This window comes from Pseudorca crassidens, chromosome 9, assembly GCF_039906515.1.
Source record: "Pseudorca crassidens isolate mPseCra1 chromosome 9, mPseCra1.hap1, whole genome shotgun sequence".
NCBI classification, from domain to species: domain Eukaryota; kingdom Metazoa; phylum Chordata; class Mammalia; order Artiodactyla; family Delphinidae; genus Pseudorca; species Pseudorca crassidens.
The window spans coordinates 39,196,417-39,221,418 of record NC_090304.1 but is presented as its reverse complement, the minus strand read 5'-3'; the positions used below and the strand labels follow the sequence as shown (position 1 = coordinate 39,221,418).

The 25,002-nt window shown below is 45.8% G+C and overlaps 1 protein-coding gene across 9 annotated transcripts in view; it reads right to left on the bottom strand.

Moving 5' to 3' along the window:
* PLEKHA7 (pleckstrin homology domain containing A7) overlaps positions 1-25,002 on the bottom strand; it is a 209,791-nt gene that overhangs the window by 38,978 nt on the left and 145,811 nt on the right. For 8 of the 9 annotated variants that reach the window (XM_067749749.1, XM_067749751.1, XM_067749752.1 and 5 more), the window contains 2 exons: positions 22,145-22,320; positions 8,596-9,066 (listed from right to left, as the gene is read on the bottom strand). In XM_067749749.1, the coding sequence (XP_067605850.1) occupies positions 8,596-9,066; positions 22,145-22,320 (647 nt within the window). The remainder of the gene's footprint in view (positions 1-8,595; positions 9,067-22,144; positions 22,321-25,002) is intronic. The other variant, XM_067749756.1, reaches the window with a different exon arrangement.

Below are 25,002 nucleotides of genomic sequence, written 5' to 3'. Positions count from 1 at the left end.
CCAGGCACGTGAGAGAGCCCTGCATGAACCCCAAAGAACAATCAACGCAGACACCCAGGACTCAGTCACTTCTTCCCTTTGCAGAGGATTCCTAAACCACTTTATCCATCAACCTTGGAGGGTCAACCCCCTACCAGGCCGACTTGGCTGCCCCACTTCAAGTGAAGCATGATTAAACCTGCCTCTCTCTCTTGACATCAGTCAGCTTTACCATCAGTCAGCTTTTCCATCAGGTGTGCATATCTCTAGGCGATGCCTCATGATTCTCCCGGTCACCAAGATGTTCCCCAGCACCAAGCCCTGGAGGTTCTTAAAGGAAGTGGCTGGCATCAGTTCCTTTCTTTCCCTATTACTTTAATCCAGATCCTGATTAACTACCTCCACCCAGACAACTCTGAGACCTTCCTAACTAGTTTCCATGCTGCACAGAGTCAACTGCTTGGATATAATCACTCCTGTGCTCCAAAACCATCAATGGCTCCCTAATGCTTATGAAATAAAATCTAACCCCCTTCTCCTGATACTCTCAGCCCTCTAGCACCTGACCTCAACCCACCTTCCCTTCCTGCTGTTTTCTCACTGCTCCTCCTACCCGGGCCAGGATCAAATTGGGGCAAGTTGGCCGTCAAGGGTCCAACACTGAAGGAGGCACCCCCCTCTCAGGTGCACCCCTGCACTTGCTGGAGCCTGAGTGTGAGGGCCTCACCCTAATCTTGCCTGGCCTCCTACACACTTGGACAACTTTCTGCAGTAGAAAAAGCAGAGGAAGTCTGACCTAGGGTTGAATCCACTGGCTGTGTGACCTTAGGCAGCTTACCTGACTGCTCTGAGCCTCAGCTTCCTTACAGATAACATGAGGACAGAGCTACCTGCCTCCTAAGGCTGCCCTGAAGAATACATGAGACAGGAAGAGAACACAGGCTCCTTGCCTGATACACAGGCAGTACCTTCACCAGTGGGTGCTCCCTTCCCACTTCTCTCTCCTTACTCTCATCATACTGTTCCTCCTTCCCCTACCTGTATGGGCTCACCTTGCCCTATCACCAAATCTCACTCATTCTCCAGGTCACTGTCCCATGCCTCTTCCACAGAGGCCTTCTGCAATGCCACAGCCCTCAGGGTTCCTGCCCTGCTCTGACCTAGTTACTGTACAGTCTGTAACTTTTCCAAGGTCCTGTATTGATGTAACCTTTTCCTACCCGTAAGCTGTCTCTTCCCCAGACAAGCTGTAAATCCTCGCTGGGCAGCAACTGTGTCTTACACTCTGCGGTGTTGTCCGCGGTCTGAGAAAGTGCTGACACATAACCAGCCCTTCAACAAATACTCCAGCACACAAAAGCCGGATAGGATGGTGAAAACTACTACCAACCAGCCATCTTATTTTCTGAAAGAAAAATTCAGCAAGGGCCAACTACAGTTTTATTAAGCTTTAAAAGTCTAACCTGAGAGGCAGCAGGATGTAAAACGGCCAGGTTCTGGAGTCAGGCCTGGGCTGGAATCCTGACTCTGCCTTTACCTATCAACTTTATCTAACAAATCTTTATACAGCGGCGCTCACCAGACCTTGTTCTAAGCTCGAAGTGTAGTCCAGCAGCATCAGCACCACCTGGGAGCTTGTCAGAAATGCAGGTTATCAGGCCCCACCTGAAATCAGGAACCCTGGGGGTGGGGCCCAGCCACCTGTGGTTTAACAAGCCCTCCAGGTGGTTGATGTTTGAGAAGTGCTGTTCTAATTGTTTTTTAACTCATTGTATCACCCTCCTTACTGTAAAATGGGGCTACTAAGAACCATTTAATAGATTGTTGTGAGGATTAAAAGTAGTTGTCATTCAAAAAATGGTGGCTTTCTTCTCCCTTTTTATCGTTATCTTTGCAATTACGGGAAGTAATTTTAAGATCTCTTCAGCTTGCCCAGCTTGTCTCCTTGCCACCAGGTGGCAGGGTTTGCTGTGGATTTCCCAGAGTCAGAGGGGAATGTGTCTCTGAGGAAGGGGCAGTGCCTGAACCCTCAAACAGCAGTGGTGGCAATGGCAGAAACCAGGCTGGGGGCTTACCCCGGGGAGTTCATGACTTTACTAACCATTGCTCATTCTGCCTGAAGCAAAATGCAAACGATGCGAAGCACGTCCCCAAAGACCCCAGTGCAATGGTGAGTCCTGGTGCCAGAGGCCAAACCACAGTAACCAACGGATGGTGGAGGGAGGGACACAGGAGGTGGGATTGTAAGACTAGGTAAAGGTCACCCTGGAGCAGGCAGGAACGCGCAGAGCAGCTCTGTCCTAAGAGCAGATCCATTTGCTGGCCCCCAACCCCAGCTTTATCCAAAAGAAGGCTCGAGGTCTCCTGCCCTCAAATCCCGCTGTGCCATGGGGGGCTCCCTTTCCAAAAGGCACCTATATATTCTGATATAGCCCCTATAAAATGGTCATATCGAAACATGAAATCAAGTTTTATAACCAATTACTTATGCAGCAGGCAGTCCTTACCTGAGCTTCCACATTGGTTGTGCAGGACTTCCACGTTTTACTCTGTTCCTCGTGGTAATGTTTGCATCCCTGACTCAACACCCACCCCTGCCATTTTATTTTACAAGTATGCATTACTTTAAACACCGGGGAAAAAATGGAAGGCTAGAATTTCGAAAAAACCTCATAGAATGGGGTAAGATTCTAAGGGTGTATCAGTCTGTCCTTGCAAACCATCATTCTAAAGGAGTTTAAAAAAGTGAAATATAAATATACATCTCCAAGCACTAAAAGAACAATTAGAAAGAATTCCCTGTGTGGTCTAGAGCCGAGAATATGAGATCATATTACAGTTCTAATAACCCTCCTTCCAATTTAGCACAGTTTCAATCATACACAGAGCAGGGATATCCCTCTTCTGTACTATCAACAGGAGGAGGTTCCTTTATTAAGCAGCCAGAACTACTTATTACTTGACTGTAAGAAATGACAAACACATCTTTAAGGAAAAAAATAAAGATAACTCTGATATGCAATATGCTACAAGGGAACAACCAGCTACAAGTGAACGATCAGATGCTGAGCACTCTGCTTACGCAGAGGCTGACGGCTTTCTTCTCAAAGGGTCGTCTTCAATCCCTCACGTTTACTTTTCAGCCCCCTGAGAACTATTTCTATCATTAGACTGAGATTCCTCTTACTGAGTGCTCAATGACCTCCAAGGCCAACAAACTGTTTTCATTTAGACCTAATGTCTCCCTGCCCCTTAGATAAGAAGGGCTCGAGCTCCCCCCTCACATCCTAGGGACAGTCCGACGCCTTCCCAACCACCTCTTATCTCCTTGCAGTTGACTTCTCATCCTTTAGCTCCCCATGTGCCCCCAGCCCTCATTATGTGTAGCAGAATAACGTAGGTCTGTGGGCTGCCAGAGTTATGTAGAGACATTTCACAACCACAACTTATAACTTACAACTTATACCAGCAGTGCAGCTTTGCAAACTCCTTTCTGCACCCCTGCCAAGAAGGGTTTCTCAATGGCCATGCCTTCCTTCTGGTTCCCTTTGGCCTTCCCCTCGCATTACTCTGCCTCCTGACTTAACTTCAAAATTCTAGTTCTATTAAGAAGGTCTACTCATCTAAGCCCATCAAGAAGCTCAGTGGAACCAAAGGCCTCTGCTACTGAGCAGGAGACCAGCAGAGAGACCCTGACATTCCAGATTCTCCTTCCGTGGTACCCAGCCTCCTTAGAAGGCACCACATCCAGGGAGCAGTCTCATGCTGCCCACTGGACTCCTTCCAAATGAAACTTCCCTCACCACACTCCGGTTTTCCTCCTCCATCTTCTGCTAGACTTCTTTATGCAGACTCTGCTTTTGCCCACCCCCTTGGACTGGAGATCCTCAGGGTTCTGCCTTTGGCCCTCTGCTATTGTTCTAAGCTAGTTATTCTCAACCCTGATTACATGCTAGAATCACCAGGGGTGGGGGTGGGGGGTTTGAAAACTCCTGATGTCCAGGCTGAAATTCGGATCATCAGAATCAGATTTTCCAGCATGGGACCCAGGCCTCAGTAAATGTCAAACCTCTCATATATACTGGTATCACCTGGAGAGCTTTTAAAACAGACTGATGCCCTCACCTTGCCCCACACCAAATAAGGCAAAATCTCTTGAGCAGGGCCTCAAATGACCAAATTGTGCGGCCACGATTAAGAACCACTGCTCTAAGCATTCAACCCTCAGTGATCTTGACTACGGCCAGGGCATCAGTTTCCACCTCCAGGGCAATGACTTCCAAATCTCTCCCTAAGCTGAACCCACATTCGCTATAACCTACGGCTTATCTCCACCTGGCCACTCCACAGGTACCACATTCCCCTTCAAGCTCATTTCTTTCTCCCATGCTCACATCTTGTGCACAGCGCCACATGCACCTATTAACCAAGTCAAACTTGAATGTTAACCTCAACTCCACCTGTGGCCCTCCTCACCTTCCAGCCGTGGATGAATCAGTTTCCCAAGCCCTATACCTACCCAATCTCAACGTCTATGTATCCCATCCAACCCCTCCTCACAATCCTCACCATCTTTACCGCTTTTGTTTAGGTCTTCTTCGCCTCCTACCCCAAATATGACCACCTCATGCTTGGTCATGTTCTTTCCAGACTCTTCTCCATTTAACCATCTTCTCTATGGTCACCAGAGCAAGCAGTTAACCTAAAACAGTAGTTTTCAGAGATGATGTGGGGTGGGGAAACAGGGACACTTTTGGTGGGGTATAAACTCAAACAGCATTGTTGAAGGTCAATTTTGTAATATCAATCAAAATTAAAATCACATATATCCTTCAACCTAGTTATTCCACTTCAAGTAATTTGTTCTTCAAGTATACCTGCACTTGTTTGCAAAGACAATTAAGCACGGACATTCACTGCAGCATAGTTTGTAATAGCAAATGTTTATAACCAACCTAATTATCCATCAATAGGGAAATGGTATAAAGATCACTGTAGATGCATACAATGCAATACTCTGCACCATTTCAAATTAATAATATGTCTAAATGTGCTGATATAGAGAGCCAAGATATCTTAAAATATCTATCGATATATTTATTGATATATTAAGTGGAATGAAGCAAGGTGAAGAACATGGATTTTTGTTTTGTTTTGTTTTTAATATAGTGGTTGGTCTTTGGGGAGTAGATCTAGGTTTCTGAAATAAAATAGGAGACACTTATTTTTCAGTATTTATCCATTGGTCTTATTTGGATTTTTTACCTTGTAAGTAGATTACTGATTATTTGAGGGTACTGAGCAAAGAGAGATTTACACATTTAGCTATGAATTTGGCGATGAATTAGTAATGGGTACAGAGAAAACTAAGCAAGCTATAAGCATGAAAATTATCAATACCAGAAAATAAAAAACTGTACCACAAATGAAATTTAATTATTGTATACTACATGGCCCAGCTGTGAATATTTATACTTCACATTATATAATAATGTAAAAACTGACTAGTGATCTAAACAAAAATTATGCTATAACTATATTATGAAGCTGGGATAAGGGTAAGTGTGTCTTTGGAAAGGAAAGGTAGAGGGGGGAATAAGAGTCTTGAATCTTTATCACCTAGAGTAGAATGTTGATAGCTAACTAAAACTGAAAACTCAAGAAACAGCAGTATAAGTTATCTTATTTGGAAATATAGAGATAAATACATAAAACTACTAAAAGAATTGAAAGTGGTTGCCTCAAAGGTGGTGGAATCAGGAATAGGGATGGATGGGGTCATACTACTTAAATTCTTAAAACTATATACAGGTATTACTTTAATAAAAAAAAGTTTTTTAAACAAGGGGTAATTAAAACTGCCATTCTGGGCTTCCCTGGTGGCGCAGTGGTTGAGAGTCCGCCTGCCAAAGCGGGGGACGCGGGTTTGTGCCCCGGTCTGGGAAGATCCCACATGCCGCGGAGCGGCTGGGCCCGTGAGCCATGGCCGCTGGGCCTGCGCGTCCGGAGCCTGTGCTCCGCAACGGGAGAGGCTACAACAGTGAGAGGCCCACGTACCGCAAAAAAAAAACCAAAAACCTGCCATTCTCATTTTGGGTGGGGTACATCAGAATAGCCTGGGAAATTTCTTCACCATATTCATGGACCTGCTGTGTGAGAACTGAGATGAGGTAAGGAATATCTACCTAGTCTGAAAAAATCTCCTGAGGCCTCTTCCCTGCCGACACCCTTCAAACCACCCTCCTAAATATTAGACACTATCATGCCATGCTCCTGTTTTAAGTCCATCAATGGCTTTCATGGGCCTTCAAGATTAAATCCAGACTCTTCAGTAGGAAATACAGGCTTATCAGGGCCAAACCCATGCCCTTTCTATCTGCTTCTATTTCTGGTTTCTCCTGCTTTTACCTGCCCTTGTCAGCCCCATACCGACTTCAGTTCCTAAGAGTTGCTATCAATACATATAAAAGGAAACAGCTAACTTATCACGAGTAGCTTCTCTCTGACACACTGTCTCCTCTACTGGATCCCCCTTCTGTTGTTAACATCCAAGTTGGGATACCACTTATGCACTGATTGCTCCCAATCAGCATGTCCAACCAAATGTCAAACCTCCACGCCACAATCCATATCCAAGTGCCTAACCTAACACCTCCCTCACTGGGGAGTTAATAGGTTTCTCAAACTTAAAAGTCCCCAAAATGGAAACCCCGATTTGCCCCCAAAACTTGTTCCTAAGCCTTCCCCATCTCAGCAACCACCCAGTTGTTAAGTCAAAATTTAAGGGGTCATCCTTGTTCCTCTTCCCTTTCTCTCATCCTGCACATCCAATTCATTGACAAGCTTTTCTGTTTCAACCTCCAAAATGTACCTCAAATCTATTTCTTTCTATTTCCATTGGCACCATGCTGGACTACTGCAACAGCCTCTTCCCTAGGCTCTTCTTTGTGAATCAGATCACATCATTTACCTGTTTAAAACCTTCCAGTGGCTCTCCTTATTGCTTTTTCAAATAAAATCCAAATTCCTTACCTTGGACTATGAGGACCTGCACGATACAACCCCTGCCAGCTTTCCAATCTCACTCAGCAGTAAGGTCACTTAGAACTACCTCCTAGGAGGTCTACCTAGCCCAGCACCAAGAATAGCAGCTTCCCTCCTCTGTGTCCTTGGGCAGTAGCTATTTTCAATAAAACACAAAATCTGATCAAACAGAACTGACACCTGGTCTGTCCCAGGAGGGAATGGGAAGGTATCTTAGCTACAACACAAAGGGCCTTCCTTCTCCTAGTCTGACCCACAACAATGTCTACCAACTGCTTAGGGAGTTTCCATTAACTCCCAGCGAGTTCTCCACCATCTAACCTCACAATAGCCCACCTGGACCAGATTAAAGAAGTTACACAACCCGCACATGCATACAACACCCACATATTCACAACAGCCCCACCCACCTAAAAAGAGGCCTAGCCTATTCCCCTTGGAGCACCACCACCTCCAGACCCCATAGTGGAAAGTGTGGGCCTCACACAGGGAGAATGGAGAGCAGCACTTTAAAGCATGTGTATCAGGCCTGTGGCAGACTTGGCCTGAGCTCTGACACATTCACTGTGGCCCCTCCAGCCCTTGGCGGGTTTTCTGAATGCACCACGACTTTGCTATCTCGTCTCCAGTCTGGGGTTTGTTTTAGAAGCCTGAGGATGGGGCTTCCCTGGTGGCCCAGTGGTTGGGAGTCCGCCTGCCAATGCGGGGGACACGGGTTCGTGCCCTGGTCCGGGAGGATCCCACATGCTGCGGAGCGGCTGGGCCCGTGGGCCATGGCCGCTGAGCCTGCACGTCCGGAGCCCGTGCTCCGCAGCGGGAGAGACTACGGCGGTGAGAGGCCCGCGTACCGCAAAAATAAATAAATAAATAGAAGCCTGAGGATGGCGAGGGGGATTTGCTGTCTTCAAAGTGAAGACAACACACAGTGGCTTCTAAGGACAATGTGGAAGCTGAGTGACCCTGAATTCTTCACATTCATAAATGTGTCCTAATTAATCTAAAATTATAATAAAATACAGATAGTGCTTTGCAAATAGCAAGAGATGCATTCCCTCTAAATAATTAAAACCACTTCTTGAAGGAACGGGTATAATAAAGCTTAATGTCAACAGTGCCTGAGCACTTCTCTACGTGCCTGGAATTAAAAACGGATCTGTATTTACTCTAGCTGCTACAAATATTTCCCGGATGCAGAGAAGTAGCTAAGTAAGAGGAGAAGATCAGTTACTGTCTACATGCCGACAGTCTCAAGGCATGCTCCCTGGGGAATGGGAAACCCCTAACCCGATATAATCTCGTGTGCACTTGGGAGGCTCACGGACTGAGTCTAAACTCTGCCTTTGCCGCTTATCTGTGTGCCCTGGGCAGGTTCCCATACTTCTCCAAGCCCCAATTTCTTTGTTTATAAATTGAGGCTATCACCCCTCCTTGCAAGGCTGTTGCAGGGATTTATGGGGATAACAGAGGTAGAGTTCAAGGCCGGCATGTACCAGCATGTGCTGGGTAAGTGATAGCTACTCTTATGACATTTTTATGCTCATTAGCAGCAGCGATCCTGAGTCCACTACTGACCTCCTGCCGTCCGCCTTCTGGGTCTTTGCCCATTGCTCCACGTGCGCCAGGCTGCTCTTCCTCTGGCTGTGCTTCTCAGCGTTGGTCCTGGAAGGAAAGACCCGCTGGTACCCGCCAGTCCCGTTCTGCTCTCCTGGGCCAGATGTGCCAGGCAGCACACCGTTCCTCTCTGCCCTTTGGGGCTGAGCCTGCTGGCCTCTTGGGCCACAGGGTAAATCCACGAACAAGGCATCCTCTTCGGTGGGTGAGTATGGGGACCTGGCCTTGCTCCTGTCCCGCTTGCCCTCCAGTGGGTCCCTCTGGGAGCGGTACCGGTCTTCCTCCTGCTCCCGCCTCTCGAATCCAAAGGAATCCTCGCGTTTGCGATGAGAACAATCCCTTGCATGTCCAGGTCCCACGCGGCCACATTCTCGACAGGACTCTGTGTGGTTGGCCTGGGGGACCGCCTGCCGCTCCACCTTCTCCATGTCCCTGCAATGACAGCAGCACGTTCAGCCCCATCCAGACTGGAACCCCCAGCCGAGACTCCCCAAAGGATACACTTTACACTCCAATTACCTCCAGGCCTTTGCATGGGCTCTTCCCTCTGCCTGGAGCTCCTTTCATACCTATCCCCTTACTCTGCTGGCCTAACTTCTACTCCTCTGGGATCTGGCTTAAATGTCACCTCCTCCAGGAAGCCAACACACACACACACACACACACACACACACACACACACACACACACACACACACACACACACACACACACACACACACACACACACACACACACACACACACACACACACACACACACACACACACACACACACACACACACAGTCTAGATCAGGATCTCAGCTGACCCCACTATCACACTAATCACACTGGACCATAACTGCATGTTTACTCATCTAGCGCCCAAGTAGACTATGAGCTCCTTCAGGCCAGAGGCCCAACTGGCCATTCATCGTATGCCCAGAACTTCCATGAAATAACGGTACAGAATAGGAGCTCTATAAATACCAATAAACAAATAAACGGTACATGTGGTATTCTCATGCCTTTCCCTTTTGCTGTTTGTCCACCTGTCTGTCTGGGGCAGGTCAGCTTGGCTAGAAAGCTCCTGAGCCCAGGGTCTCTCCCACTGGCATCCAGCACAGCCCAAAGTACAATTAGCAGCATAATTAACATTCTTCCAAGATGGTGGGTAGAGAATTGGCACAGCAATCTCTTTATATGACTACTTTTGTATCTTGTCGGGGAACTGCTCAAACAGGAATGCAAGAACACTGACCTGACCACAATTCTCTGAAGTATTATTAGTCAGATTTCAGAGATAAGGAAACGGAGGCACAGAGAAGATAAATGACTTGCCCAAGACCATACTGCTGGGAAAGAGAGACACCAGGGCTTAATCCCAGGCAGACTGCAGAGCCCATGTGCTATAGCCACTGCTCTCTACTGCCTCTCCAAATGCATGTCCATGATTTGCACATATGCAGACCTGGAAACTGCAAAGGAGAATGGGGTGGGGGTGACAGGGGAGGACGTGAACCAAGGCTAAAGAGCTTCTGGGGCATAGAGAAGGGCAAGTTTCTTTCATGGCCCATCTCACACTGGAAGCTGCCTTTCTCCCCACCTCCTTGGGTCCTAGTTAGGTCTGCCTCCTCATTACTTGATACCAGAGAGACAGCAGCAGCAGCTCCATAAGCTTAGCAGAGTTTAGACTGGGGAGGCAGGGGAACCCACTCCAGCCTAGCTCAGAAGGACCAGAAAAATTACCAGGGAACCTTGAATGGGCAGCTGGTCGACTTGTGCTCCTTGGTAAAAAGGTCCTGGTCTAGACATCCCTCACTCCTTGAAATGGCCAAGCCTGAGGGTTCTCCATTTCAACAGGAGAACGAACAACGGAAATGCTGCTGCATTTACATCTTGGTGGCCAGACCTCAGGCGTCCCTGCAACATATCTCAGAACCTCAGCTACCAATAATCAGCACTGATTCAGGGCAGATCAATCCAGTCAGGGAGCTGGTTAAAATGTCAGTGTAAAGTGAAAATCCAAACCCTAACACAGGTCTGCTTCTTAGTGTGTGCAGGCTGAACTGTTGGCCTTAACTTAGGCATGGAAACTGAGAAGAGCAATCTCACATCTCATGTCCATGTACTCATGACTTCTCCATAAAAACCCAAAGCTTTGTGGAGGGGCGAAGCTTGTTTGGACCTCCTTCTATCCATCACTAGGGCACATCTTCCCCCCCATCTCCCACCCCTTCTTCTAACAGTGTTTCAGTTTTCATTTGGGGATCACCCTCCCCACGCTCAGTCCTTGTGGTTTAAAAGGTGCTGCTGACTCTACAAGTCCCTGTGGAGCTGAGGATCCAAAGTCTCAGTGACTGGCTCAGAGGCTGACACATCACCCAATCCAGGCCAATCAGAGTTAGCTCCAGGACTCTGGTTGGAGCTGGTCTTGAGCTGCTACGACTACATGGGAAGCAGGTACTTGAGAGTGAAACCAACACCAAGAAAAGCAGACGGAGAGAAATAGAATCTTAAAGACTTGGCCTGAACTAGATTTAGCCACACCTAAACCAGATATATCCTTGGACTTCTTGGTTGTGCATCAATATATTCTGTTTCTCACTTAAGCTAGTCTGAGTTTGGTCTCTATTACTTATAGCAGAAGGAGTCCTATTACATCATTTTATAATGACATATTTAGATGGTGATCTCCAAGGACCCTTCCATTCCTAAAGTCCAGTGAGTCTACAAGCTCAAGTAGTAGGAACAGATGGGAAATATTCAGGGACCCGCACTTTAAGAAAAAGCAATTCTTACCATAAGTTTTCAAAGGGACGACTCTGTTCCACAATGTACACATTATAGGTTTTAACTTTGTCTTTCTTTTCTTCCTTTAATCCTCCCTCCCAACACCACATCAGTGTAACCCCAGTCTTCAAGTCATCTAAGTTGGCCTTTATCTTCTCTACTGTTTCTCAAATTCAGGAAACCACCCCTTAGTGGTGTGCTTAGGCTGCTGTCTAGAAGATTAAAGCTCTGGCTGCCCTCTGGGTCACACCCCAGCCAAGATGCTGAAGCTTTATAACCTGCTTACTCCAATTGTGAGACCGAAGTAACTGTACCTCCTTGTTGTTCCCACCACAAAGATAAACAGCGCCTTGTCGTAAAAGCCATGTAGTAAAACGAATATGCACCTAAATGGATGACATTAGAATTGAAGGGAAAAGAGGGTTTCTTCAATCGACAGATGAATGGATAAAGAAGATGTGGTACATATATACAATGAAATGTTACTTAGCCACTAAAAAGAATGAAATAATGCCATTTGCAGCAACATGGATGGACCTGGAGATTAGCATACTAAGTGAAGTAATTCAGAAAGAGAAAGACAAATACCATATAATATCACTGATATGTAGAATCTAAAATATGACACAAATGAACTTATCTATGAAACAGACCCACAGATATAGAGAACAAACTTATGGTTGCAGGGGGTGGGGAGGTGTGGGGATGGATTGGGAGTTTAGGATTAGCAGATGCAAACTATTATATACAGAATGGATAAGCAACAAGGTCCTACTGTATAGCACAGGGAACTATATTCAATATCCTGTGATAAACCAGAATGGAAAAGAATATGAAAATGAATGTATATATAACTGAGTCACTTTGCTGTACAGCAGAAATTAATACAACATTGTAAACCAACTATACTTCAATAAAATAAATTTTAAAATAAAATAAAATAAGAGAATGTCCTCAACTTCAGAACCCGGGGGTTGTGGGTACTGTGTCTTAGCCGAACCAACTGTAACGGGCATCTTTCTTCTTTTACCAATCAACTTCCATGTATTTATTGAGAACCTATATATCCCCACTGGTACAGGCACTAGGGGATATAAGAAAGTAGTAGAGAAAATAGCCTCTGCTGTCAAACCCAGACAATCCTAAAGTCTGATTTAATCATGGTAACCACATTTAATACTGTTCTCATAAGCTGACCCCAAATCATGGAGTTTGCCAGTCTTTTCTAACCTTGGAATTAACTTATAACTACAAATATTAGCCCCTACTGTGTGTGTACATATGAGTGTATATACTCCGACACATGCCAACACGTCCTGAATATAAAGTTGATTGAGAAAGATAAACCCTTTTCTCAGATTGACACCAGCATTTACTGCAAAACAAACCTTTAGAGGATGGTTAAAAGAATGGCTGTCTGCTTGCTACCTGGCAGCTTTCTAGGCCCTAATACTCGGGCTTATGAACAGCTTCTATTTCCACAGCTGCTGGGACTCACCTCAGATAAGATGCCTTTGTGTCCAAAACGTTCAGGCTCTGGCTGCACGGAAGAAAGGTGAAGGGAATGTTCCCGACCCCCCCACCTTACCTGACAAACATTTAACTTAGTAAGTTACGGGATTTAAGGCAAAAGTGTTTTTTGGTCTTCTCCCTGTCTCCTTGCATTCCCACCAGTGTAACACATGACTTCTCAAAGCAGGAGATCTATCACAATAGATTTGCAATGCTCAATTTAGCACAGTGGTGGGAAAGAATGAAGTATTCCTTGGCTTTCAGTGACGGTGTCATTCAGAGAAGTTGGCCATGCAGGGCACAGATGTTCAGCTAAGATGACACAAGCCTTTCTTGTGCAGGTCATTACTATCGTTGTGAGCACCTGGAATCAGTGACTCTTCAAAAACACAGGGAATTCCTGACATTTGGTGACCATTTTGGCCACATGTGTCACTTCTCAAGCTTGACAAACCCAGAGTGCATAGGATTAGAGCCAGTCAGACCTGGATTCAAGAGCTGGCTCCAGCCCATAGAAGCTGGGTGCCCTTGGGCAAGTCCCTAACCTCTCTGGTCTGAGGTTCCTCATCTACAAAATGGGGACAACCCCCGCCTCCTTGGGTCGTTTTGAGGATTAAAGGAGACAATGCACAGAAAGAGCACAGCACCGGGGCTGGCACATAGCGTGTCCTCAAATACAAATGTACTGGCTTCAAATATCTATTCCCTCCTTCTTCCTTGCCCCAGTTTTTTCAAAGTGGCAATGTACCCAACAAAAAACTTACATTTCCTAACCTCCCTTGGAGCTGACGGTATAACACAAATCGGGCCAATAAGATGTGCACAGAAATTGCTGGATGGGTTTCCAGGAAAGCCTTTAAAAGAAGGAATGCTTAGCTCTCTTAGCTAACCCTTCCCTTCTTCCTGCCTGGAATTTAGACTCTATGCTGGATTGCAAGGTGACAAAAATGAGGATGAAAGCCACCTGCCAAAATCTGGGTAGAAAGTGAGAAAGAGCCTGGGTCCCTACTACATTAGCCCAAATTAACTGACTCTAGATCCTTGCTAGTGAGAAAACTAAAACTCAATTTGATTACGCCACCCTAAGTTGGATTGTTCTATTACTGGCAACCAAACGCAATCCCTAACTGATGCAAGGGGCTGAGCCCATCATTAGCAGGGACTGGGCCACCCTATTTTCAGCACATCACAGCAATGCTTTATGTCTGCTTAGAGAAAATCCTTGTTTTCCCCTGCAAGTGGGAAGAGCACCTATCTCAGACTGAGGATACTTCTATCTTATTCCTGTCCTTCACAAGAACTTGGAAGTAAACAGATCATACCAAGCAGTTGTACACTGACTATTATTTTATTCTGCCTCCAAACGCTTTATCTCACCAGGAAATAAGGAACAATATTTACTTCTATCTTAATGTTAAACACACACACCCACTGAAATCTCATTCAAAGACTTGGGTGAGAAAAGGAACGACAGCTTGTAGGAGCTTGGCTGGACCTTGGTCCTGTTGGCAGACACAGCCTTCCTGTTGCAATCCCACTGGAGGATCCCTCCCTACTCACCATACCTAAATGACCAAACTAATAGCCCAAGAACAAGGGTCAGGCCACTGATAATCCTTGGAGAGTTTGGTCTGAGCCAGGTCAAGGGCAGAAGTTCCTGAGCACTGACCCCAAGGCTCAGGAGGGCAGTGGGCTCAAAAGCTAGAACCCACCCTGAGCACAGTCCATAGACTTGTATAAAAGGCTGAAGAGGATGGGCCCAAAGTCTCTAGGAAGCATGAAGGCAGGCTTGCTCAGTTGAATTAGTTCCTAGATTTGAGGAAGGAAATGGCTGGAGAGAAATGGAGACAGGAATCGGGTTCTACTTTTCCCCAGAGTTAAATAGGGCAGTTCCCCTGGGATGGGGGAAGATAACTTGCTGCCTTTCACTCTCTGCTCTAAATAAACAAGAAGAGGGCCTGTCCTCCCCCAGAGAAGAGTGAGACTGAAGGATAAATGAAACACCAGACTCCCACCTGAGGCCATCACTTGCCTCAGCAGAGTGGCTATCGGCAAAGTCCCCTGTGGAGTTTTAAGGACCTGACAAACCAGACGAAGAAGAAAGGAAAGATATATAATGGCTGCCAGGTCTCCTCACTTTGCTCATTCCTGCCCGGAGAATCCTTCCCTCTTCCTTCTAGCTGCGTAAGTAACGCTCAACTGTCACAGCCCAACCTGAGCCAGTCTGGCACGCACCAAGCTCCCTCACTTCCCATCTCTCTACAGCAGTTACAGTCTGGGTCATTCATTTTCTGTGGCCAATGCTTGGTTATTATATGCTGCGTCCTACTGTGTGCCAGGAACCTGACATAGGTTCCATCTCTAATCCCTACAACAATCTTGCAAGGTCAGTACTGTCAAGCCCAGAGAGGCTGAGGGCACTCACGTGAGCACCAGATTACTTACAATAAATTGTCTCTACTGAAAGATAGGGACTGTGGTGAGCACGTACTAACTGCAAAAGTAAGTTAAGCTATAAGCACTTCAAATATATTATCTCTTCTTATCATTGCACAAAGCTAGAGATATTATTGTTTCATTATAGGTAATGAACGTGAAACTCAGGTTAAGCAACTTGCTCTGAATCATGCAACCAGTGACATAAGCAGGACTCAAATTCCATCTGATCCAACTCCAAAGCCCCGCACCTGGGCTGAAAACATGTCTATAAATTACTTCTGTCAAGGGTCCAAGGGGCTTGTCCAACCTCAGGCGTTGTCCTGCCACACTTTAACCAAAGGGATCAGAGTTTGGAAGGCCAAAGATTCCATGCTCTGAGGAGAGTGCACATAGCCAGAAACGTGTGGGCCACTTCTGAGCAGGCTGAGTCCCCACAATCAATCCCACAGCAGTGCTCAGACGGCTCTCAGACACCACAAGTCCTTATCTGAACATCTTACAGGTAGAAGTTTTGTTCATCCATCCAACCACCCACGTGCCCAGCCAGCCAAACACCCACACACCCATCATTAACTGAATGCTTACTATGTGCCAGGACTATTCTCATTTTCAAGGAGCGTACAGTCTAGCGGGGTGACAGTGAGAAAGCAGGCCAACATAACTTTAACATGAAAGTTCTATGCATAAGGAACGAAAGAGTGCTACAAGCAGAGGCATCTGACACACTGAGGGTCAAAGAAGGAAGACATATGCATAGGCTAGGACCTGAAGGCTGTGCTGAATTGTCCTAATAAGAGTGAGGGCCAGGGGAGCAGATGAGCAAGGCCCAGAGGGATCCTGGGCCTCACGGTATGGACCTCCATCTACCTGCCAGAGCTCATCACAGTCTCTTCTCCCCCTAGCTCGCTTTGATTGGCCACAACTCTCCAGCTTTCTGTTCCTTGAATAAACCGAGCTCCTTCCTGCCTCAGGGCATTTGTAAGTGCCATACCTTCTGCCCAGAACAGTCTTCTTCGAAGTTTTACATATGCAAGTTTCTTGCATCAATCAGGCCTCACCTCCACACGTTCCCCGTATGGAGGCCTCCCCTGACCACCCCAACAAAAGTGGCTGCTCCCTGCCCCTTAGTCCCTTCCCATCTCATCACTCCATTTTACTGCCTTCATGCACCGATCGTGATAGAAAATCATCTTGCTGATTTGTTTGCCTGTATACGGTCTCTCTCCCCCTCACCCACCCAAGAATGCATGGGACTTTGCCTCTCTAATGAAGACTGCTGTATTTCTCAGTATGCTTAACAGTGTCTGACGCACAATATGCCCTCAATAAATAACTGTAGAATTAAAGACTAAGTGGACAAAAGTACAAACACACCCAATTCAATAATTTGAGTATGGTTGGGGCAGAGAGGATAAGGAATAGCATAATGTGAGCCAAAGGCACCTGCAGGGACCAGACTCAGGCAGGGATCAAAAGCCCTACTAAGGAGACTGGATTTTATGCCAAAGGTGACTAGGCTATAAGTTCCTTCAGTCCCAAGACAGGACTATAGTTACACCACAGACCAGAGACGTTTGGAAACTGATAAAAAGCGATAAGTTGTCTTCCGATAGGCCCTCCTATCTGAATTGCTTGTCAGTTTTGTGAACTGTAACGACAAGCTGACCTCCTTGCTTAGTGCTTTAGCTTACTGGAAAGAACAAGACATCCTTAGACAAGAGAAGAATAACCAGTTCAACAGCGGGGAACTCAGAAGACAAATGTCAAGGAGGCTGCAGAGAATCAAAAACCAGAATCCAAAGTCTGGTAAGTGGAAGAACATGGAAACAGGGGAGAAGAAATTATGGACAGAAGGAGGTAGAGGGCAGGCTCTGGCAGCAGTGCTTGGTGCTCCTTACAGCCTAGGGCTGGGGCCTCAAGAATACTTGTCTATCAAGAGACCCTGAAGCCTGTGTAGGAAACAAGAGAACAAAGGGAGGAGGTACAGCAACGGTGCTCAGCACCCTCTATGGTTAGAGGATGTAGGAAGAGGCTGGAGGAGGAGAGCGGCGAGGGGCAGGCTGAGGGACAGTGCTGTAGGGAGCCTGGACTGCTGAGCCACAACTCACACTGCTAGGGGATGGGCACATCCTGGCAAGGGAGAGAGTATGATTTGCTCACAGGAGATTCATCATCAATGTAAACCAGAGGATTAACGATGAAACTGGAAGGGTGCAAAGGAAAAAGACCCAATGACATTGTTAAACCAAACCCTATGGAAGCTAGCACATCTGAGATGGACTATCAACTATGTCTTAGGCAATGTGCGAAGTAAGCACTTTATACACTCATTTAATTTAATCTTTGCAAAAATCCGATAACTTAGAAAAACTGAGGTTTAAAAAGCATACCTAAATTGCACAAGTGACACAGCTAGAAAGTAGTAAAGCTGGGATTTAAACCCCGGTCTACCCAACTTCAGAGACTAAACTTTGGAAGGAGTTAGTACTTAAGGCAAAAGAAATTGATACAGTAGGAAGTGGCCTGGATACTGGTTGCTTACATCGCGTTTACCACATCCCATCAAGTCATTTCTCCTTCCTCTGCCCATAACCCTAGCATTACTTGGGAATCCACCCCTACCTGGCTCTCAGTCCCCATGGTCTAGTTCTCAGAAGTGAAGCATGTATCCCAGGTCTGTGCCAATCAGTACATGCATTCCTAGCCACAGTATGTGATTTTGGGAATCAATGTGACCTAAGCCTGTCTAATCAGAATAAGACCTCAGAGCTTCTGGATAAGACTCTGGCTCTTTCCTGCTGAACTTAACTTGGACAACACAAGTCTGGGGCTACTGCAGCTATCTAGCCACCAGGTCCTAGATATGCCAGGGACCTCCACATGGAGTTTAAGAATGAATCCAGCCCAGGCAGGCAGAGCCTGAGAGAATTACTTGTAATGATACTGTCTGAGCCTTGAACCCAACTGTTTCTAAAGCTAGAAGCTATCCTGAACTTTTCATTGACATGAATCAATAAATTCCTCCCCTTTTAAGGTAAATTTGCATTTTCTTTTACCTGCAGTCAGAAGTCCTAATGTACCACATTCATAAAGAAAGCATTTGCCTGTATGAATAAGGATAGAAGCTTTTGGGTAAGAAACAAGGAGGGAGAGAACAAAAAGCTATGGTTGGGGCCACCCACGTAACAGAGATGGAGGTTTTGCAGAGCAGATCACCAAAGTGGAGGAGAGGCAAGATGCAGTCCTGCATGATGAATACTTCTAACTAACCAAATGTCTGACCATCTTATTCTGGTAAAATAGAACATTTAATAAGTCTGAATTTCCTTGGCTGATAATTTCACCTCTCAGAAAATTAAGAGGAAATGTTATTCTGCTTTTTGTCTGCGTCAGAAGGTATAACAAGTTTGTTTGTTTTTTTTTTAAATGGGGAAGAAACCTTGGGCAAAGATGATTATGGGATTTTAAGAGTTTATTAAGAGCACAGTAAGAACACATTTAAAAGTTCAGGAAAAAGCTAGGGACAATACAAATGGCCTGAGATCTGGAAGGCAGCCCAGTGGAGAAGGGAAGGAGCCCCTCTAAAACCAAAATCTGATAGTTAATTACAAAATCTTCAGGTAGGAAAAAGTAAAAAAAAACAACAAAAAAAATCCTAATCTCAGCTAGCAAGTTCATCCTGAACGGTTCAAGGCAGACATCACTTATCAATCACAGCACTTTTTCCTATTAAGCCTGATCTCATTCTCAAGTTATCTTTGACCCAATGCCCTAGTCAGGCACGAAGAACCGAGCAAAGCTGGGACACAAGAATGAACCCATTTAACGTTGCCGGTAGAAAGAAACCAATGTAAAAACACAGGGAGCTCTCAGAGCTCACGTTATAAAAGGACACAAGAAATTCATCAAGCAGAGATAAAATACAAATCCAGTGGAATGGGCCTACATGAATGACTACAGAAACAGTAAAGTCTAGAAGGACTGAGGTTTGTTTATTTAAAGCAAAGTAAAATAAAACAAAATTTTCTATTTTCTAAGAATTAAAATAAAGAAGGGGAGAACTTTAAAAAAAATATGAGACATAGGTATCTCTGCTTGGGAAGATGACCACAGCACAAATAAAGTTGAATTCTTCAACTTCTGGGTTTAGTTCCTTATCTTCATTGAGATGAATGAACTTCATCATGAATAAGAGAACAACCTTGGTTAAGAGAGACTGAAAGACCAAGGTGGGGAGGAAGATGGAAAAGACCCAGCTGTTAGCGTGCCAGGGCCCTAAGGGAACTCGGAGATGGGCTCAAGAAACCTCTCAGGTGATCTCTGAGGAATCCAAGAGAACAGGGAAAATGCCAGAATATTACAGACTAAATAACAAGACTGGAGAGCCTATAACCAACCTCTGCAATAGGCTAAGCTGCATTCCTAACTGGGCAGATATCAGCACATGTAGGAAAGGAAGCATAGAGGAAAAGCAAGCAACTCGGTAGAAAAATGGGCAGAGAATAGGTACCAGCAATTCAGTGCAGAGGAAATACAAGTGGTCAATAAATATAAAAGGTCCCTACTATCATGAAAATACACATTAAAATAACCAGATACCATTTATCTACACAGCAGCTCAGCAAAAATGAAAAAGATTGATAATATCAACTGCTGGCAAAGATGTGGGGAAATGAGCGCTCTCACTAGTGGAATATACAGCTTTCTTTAAAGGGCAGTTTGGTGGTATTGATTAAAATTAAAAATGCATTGTATATTGACCTAGCAATCTGAAAGCCTCACACACGCAGAGGCCTGTAGAAAGTTTTTCATTACACAAAACTACCTACAGCAGTAAAAGAGGACAAAAAATAAACTATCCAAGATATGGCACACGCTTAAATACATTATGGTACCTCTACCTTATGAAGTATCATACAGCAGTCAAAAATAAAGGTAGCCCATGTACACTGATACAGAATGATTTTCAAGATCAGTATCATTCATGCTATAAAAAAAAGCACAAAAACCCCCTCTATATTTATATAAGCACATATATGAATAGAAAATAGTTTAAAAGGATCCCTGTTAACTTGGTAACAGAGGTAACCCTGGGAAGGTGACCAAGGATATTTCTCTTTGCTTTCTGCATTTTTTTTTAATTGTTAATTTTTCTGGCCTTTATTGTGCTGATTTTTTTTTTCTTTAGGCCGTGCCACGTGGCATGTGGGATCTTAGTTCCCTGACCAGGGATCGAACCTACGCCCCCTGCATTGGCAGTGTGGAGTCTTAACCACTGGACCGCCAGGGAATGTCTTCACTTATTGTACGTATGTACGTATGTATGTATAAATAAATAAATTAATTAATTAAAAAAAAAAGAATGAACAACAAAAACTAGGAAACAGTGAGCATGTACACTAGGAGTAAGTCGTGTCAAACCTTCCCAGTTTCCTTCTCCTAGGATGAAGGTGGAAATGCCAATGTCACTCTGAACAGAGTACCTGCAGGTTAATGGCACAGGCTTTCATATCATCATTATGGACATAACAGAAGAATTCAGGCTGGATGACAATGCTAAGAAGCAGAGGCAAACCTGACTGAATACCTGTAGTTAAAGAGTTACTGATTCAGGGCCCACGGGGAAACCTCCAGGACAGTCTTTGGTCCTGGTTCTGTTCAACGTATTCGTTCATTCTTCCTATCTCTCACTTACTCACTCAACAGACACTTGAGAGCTTACTATATGTCAGGTGTGCAGAATATACAAAGATGATTCCCACCTGAAGCCTAGGATACTGAAAAATAGACAGAAAAAAAAAAACCCAGCATGACAAATGCTCGACTGAGTTGCTAGGAAGCTCCAAGGGTAGAGCCTGACCTCTTGAGGGAGGTCACTATCTATATCAAAGGTCTGATCGTCTCAGGAAAGATATCATGAAGCTAGGAAGTACCACTAACACCAAAAATAGCATACACGTGAGTTGGAAAAGGTGGACAATATAAAAACATCCATGTGAAACCCATTTGCAGTTACTGAAGAATCTTGTCTTTAGGTTGCTGGAGAACACTACTCTTGTTTTGAGCCCTCACTAACAGACCTTTGTCAAAGAGGCCTCTAAGCAGAGCAAGGTGTCCAGAGAGTGAAGAACGGGGCTCATGTCAGATGAGGACTGGCTAAAGGCACTTTCCAGGACTACCCCACCTTCCCCAAGCCCATGACTCCACTCATGTTTCTCCTCTGCTTTCTCACAGGGAATCACCCACAGTCAACAGACTCAGGAACTTCAAGATCCCTGATGGTACCCTGGTTCGCCCACTCGAGGGAAGAGGCAGCTGGAAGACAGCTCCCAAGTCAGCTCCCAACAACAAGGTGGGCCGTCGGTGGCATGTTTCCAGTTTGCAAGATCTTTCTTGTCTGTCTGCTCCCTCCTCCCCAATCTTAGCCCCAAGGTTTTCCCTTCCACCACACACAAGAGAAGAAAGACTGAGAAACATGCAACCAGGTACCAAGGCTGTGTATCCCAGGCAGTCATTTCACCCTCCCAGCCCTTCCTGTTTCTCTGTTTAATGAGGACAGTGGACTAGATAATTCCTAGGGGACCTTCCAGCTCTGCCTGCAGCATGTGCCTGCCCTGTAAACAGTCTCCTCCTGGAAGAAGTCACCATTTAAAAGGACTTCAAAGAGAGGGCAATGCTTAATAAGAGTGAGTGAACGGTGGAATTCTGGGCATCCAAGAGTTCTTATTTGGGTTCCCCCACCTGTGTAGGAAGCGCTCTGGCAGAGACCCTCCATGGGGACTGACCTCTTCAGTGACGATCGAGATAGCACCTGTGCAGCCTGGTTCATGGCCCTGACCCAAGCGTTCATGTCCTCCTGGGTGTCGGCACTGAAGTAGTAGGTCCTCATGCCTGACTGCTCGGCCTGAGAGCCCCTGGTGGAGCTATTATAGATGAGTGCTCGCATCCCCATGTGCACGGCCTGGAGGGAGAAGACGGAAACCCAGGTCAGAGAGGTTAGTGCGCGTCTCACTTCCAGGAGCAAAACCCAGAAACGCCCCGGCCAGGTTCTCCCTTCTTCCAGACTAAAAGCCCATGCACCACCCAGCTTATTTCCACACCTCGAAAAAACGTCACAGGCTGGATTCCCTTTTCTTGGTGAAGTCAGGCCTAGGAACAGCTGTGTCTGTTCCCCGCAGCAAAAGCCCCGCAGCTGTACCTGTTTCCTACTTATCTTACTCCCACTTAGGGAGGGGCACACAGTCAATTCAAGGTTTATTTGAGAAAGAGATTTTTTAAAAAAAACCCTCATTCCATAGAAGCAGACTCTCGGGAGTCCCTGTTTTGGTTCTTCTGAAGCACCTGCTGACTGGAACTGATTCAAAAATCAGCTGCTCAACAGCAGGCAGCTCGGTGCAGATATTCACTCTGCTTCCTGCTTGGGCGTGAAACATGATGTACGCCCATCAAGGAAGCTGCTCTTTTGTCTCGCCAAAGAGGCAACACAAAGCTCAGCTGAGCAGTCCAACACTTGACTGAAGACCCTGGCACACCTACTATACGTCAGGAAGCATCAAGGTGCTTTCACATGTTCCACAGGTACTGGGAAAAGCAACCGCAATTGACTACGAACAAGAGGTTTTCCCCCTTGTGCTCTGATAAGCAAGGTCCTTTAAATTGGCAAGGAAAAAGCTCACCAAATCCACATAGGAAAATGATGTGGAAATAGGAAGATTTACAGAGTGCCTACTATGTGTCTCCTAGGTACTTCCGCGACTTTAATCTCATTTTAATCCTAACAGCCTTATAAGGAAGGAACAGAATCTCTTTTACAGATGTGGTAAGTGAAGCTCTGAGAAGTTAAGTAACTTTCCTAGATTTCCACACTTGGTCACAGATTCTTCACAGCACCTATTACCTGGTATTCTTTATTTTACATGCTTGTTTATCATCTGTCTCTTCCCTGCAGAATATAAACTCGATGAGAGCAGGGACTCTATTTTGTTCACTACTATATCCCCAGGAACAGTGCCTGGTACATAGTAGGTGCCCAATAAATAAATAAATAAATAAATAAATATATATATATATATATATATATATTTTTTTTTTTTTTTTTTTTGCAGTACGTGGGCCTCTCACTGCTGTGGTCTCTCCCGTTGCGGAGCACAGGCTCCGGACGCGCAGGCTCAGTGGCCATGGCTCACGGGCCCAGCTGCTCCGCGGCATGTGGGATCTTCCCGGACCAGGGCACGAACCCGTGTCCCCTGCATCGGCAGGCAGACTCTCAACCACTGTGCCACCAGGGAAGCCCAATAAATATTTTTTGAATGAATGAAAAGTTGGAGGCAGGATTCACACCTAGGAATCCTAGGAAGCTTGGACTCTGAGTCCAAGCTTCTCTGTTCAGTGCTCTCAGGCTCTATCCAGAAATGAGTCTGATACAGATCACTAGTCTGATAATCTGGATCCAGAATGACAGACAGACGCCATGCAAGGACCAGTCAGAGAAAGCAAAATGAGAGAACTAAACAGAATCTGGAAAATGACATGTTTCTAAAATCACCAATGGTCATGGATAAAACCTCTCAGATGAACTGTCAGCATTCACTTCTCCACTCACATGCCTAACATCCAGGTCCAAAAACGATATTAAATACGGGCCTGCTTGTGACATTCACATATCTGAATCCATCCAGCCCAGTGCCAAGGGAGTCCAGGCAAACTCGGCCTGCAGCTAAGGGTTCCACAGCGGGTTCTGGGGCAGGCATTTACTTGAGTAAGCTAAGGTGATTCCGTGAACAATCACTGACTTGCAGAGGACTAAACATGAAACAGAAGTAAGCCTGAACGACCTTAACTTGGGAAGTATAAGGAGTGTCATTCACCACAACTCCTACTACAAATGACGGCTCCATGTTATCTGTTTGCAGAATGAGACTAGCCCCATCTACCCTGGCAGAACTAGCTGATGGTTAGTTCTCCTGTAGAAAGCTCTGAATGGGTAATCAACCATTTATAGTGCAGTGATACCAGACCTGTGGATGTTCAGAAGAAAAGTACCTAACCCGAGGACTTAAGGAAGGCTTCCTGGAGGAGGTGGCCCCTGAGCAGACACCTAAAGGACAAGTAAGTAAGAGTTGGGGAACTCTTCAGGGCATTCCAGGCTGTGATTAAAGCTCAAGGGGGGTGGGGGTGGGGGGGAACGATGGCTCCTAAAGGCCACCGAGAGCCCTGCTTGGCTCGTCCTGCAGACCTAGCGGAGCCTCAGGGCACATCTAGCACCCTGGCTCCCTGACAATGCCCAGGAGCTGCCTGGCTGAGAGTACAGTTAGAGAAGACAGACGAGAGAGGACCACACAGCCCTTTAGGCTCTGCCTATGTACCACTACAGGTACTCTGAACAATCTCAGGCAAGGTACCCTAGCAACAGTCAGAGAATTTCAGCTCTGCAAACAGAAGAATTGACATCAGAGGCAAGCATAAGGCACAGGACACAAAATACTGCACACTCCTCAGTATGCCCGAGAACATGGATCCTGAACTGTCCCAGGGCCCATCCTCAGGTTCCTAAAAGAATGACACTGCGACCCAAAGGGAAGGGAAGTATTTCACACTCAGGAAACCACAGCCCTGTCTGGAGAACCACCTGAACATCACCCAT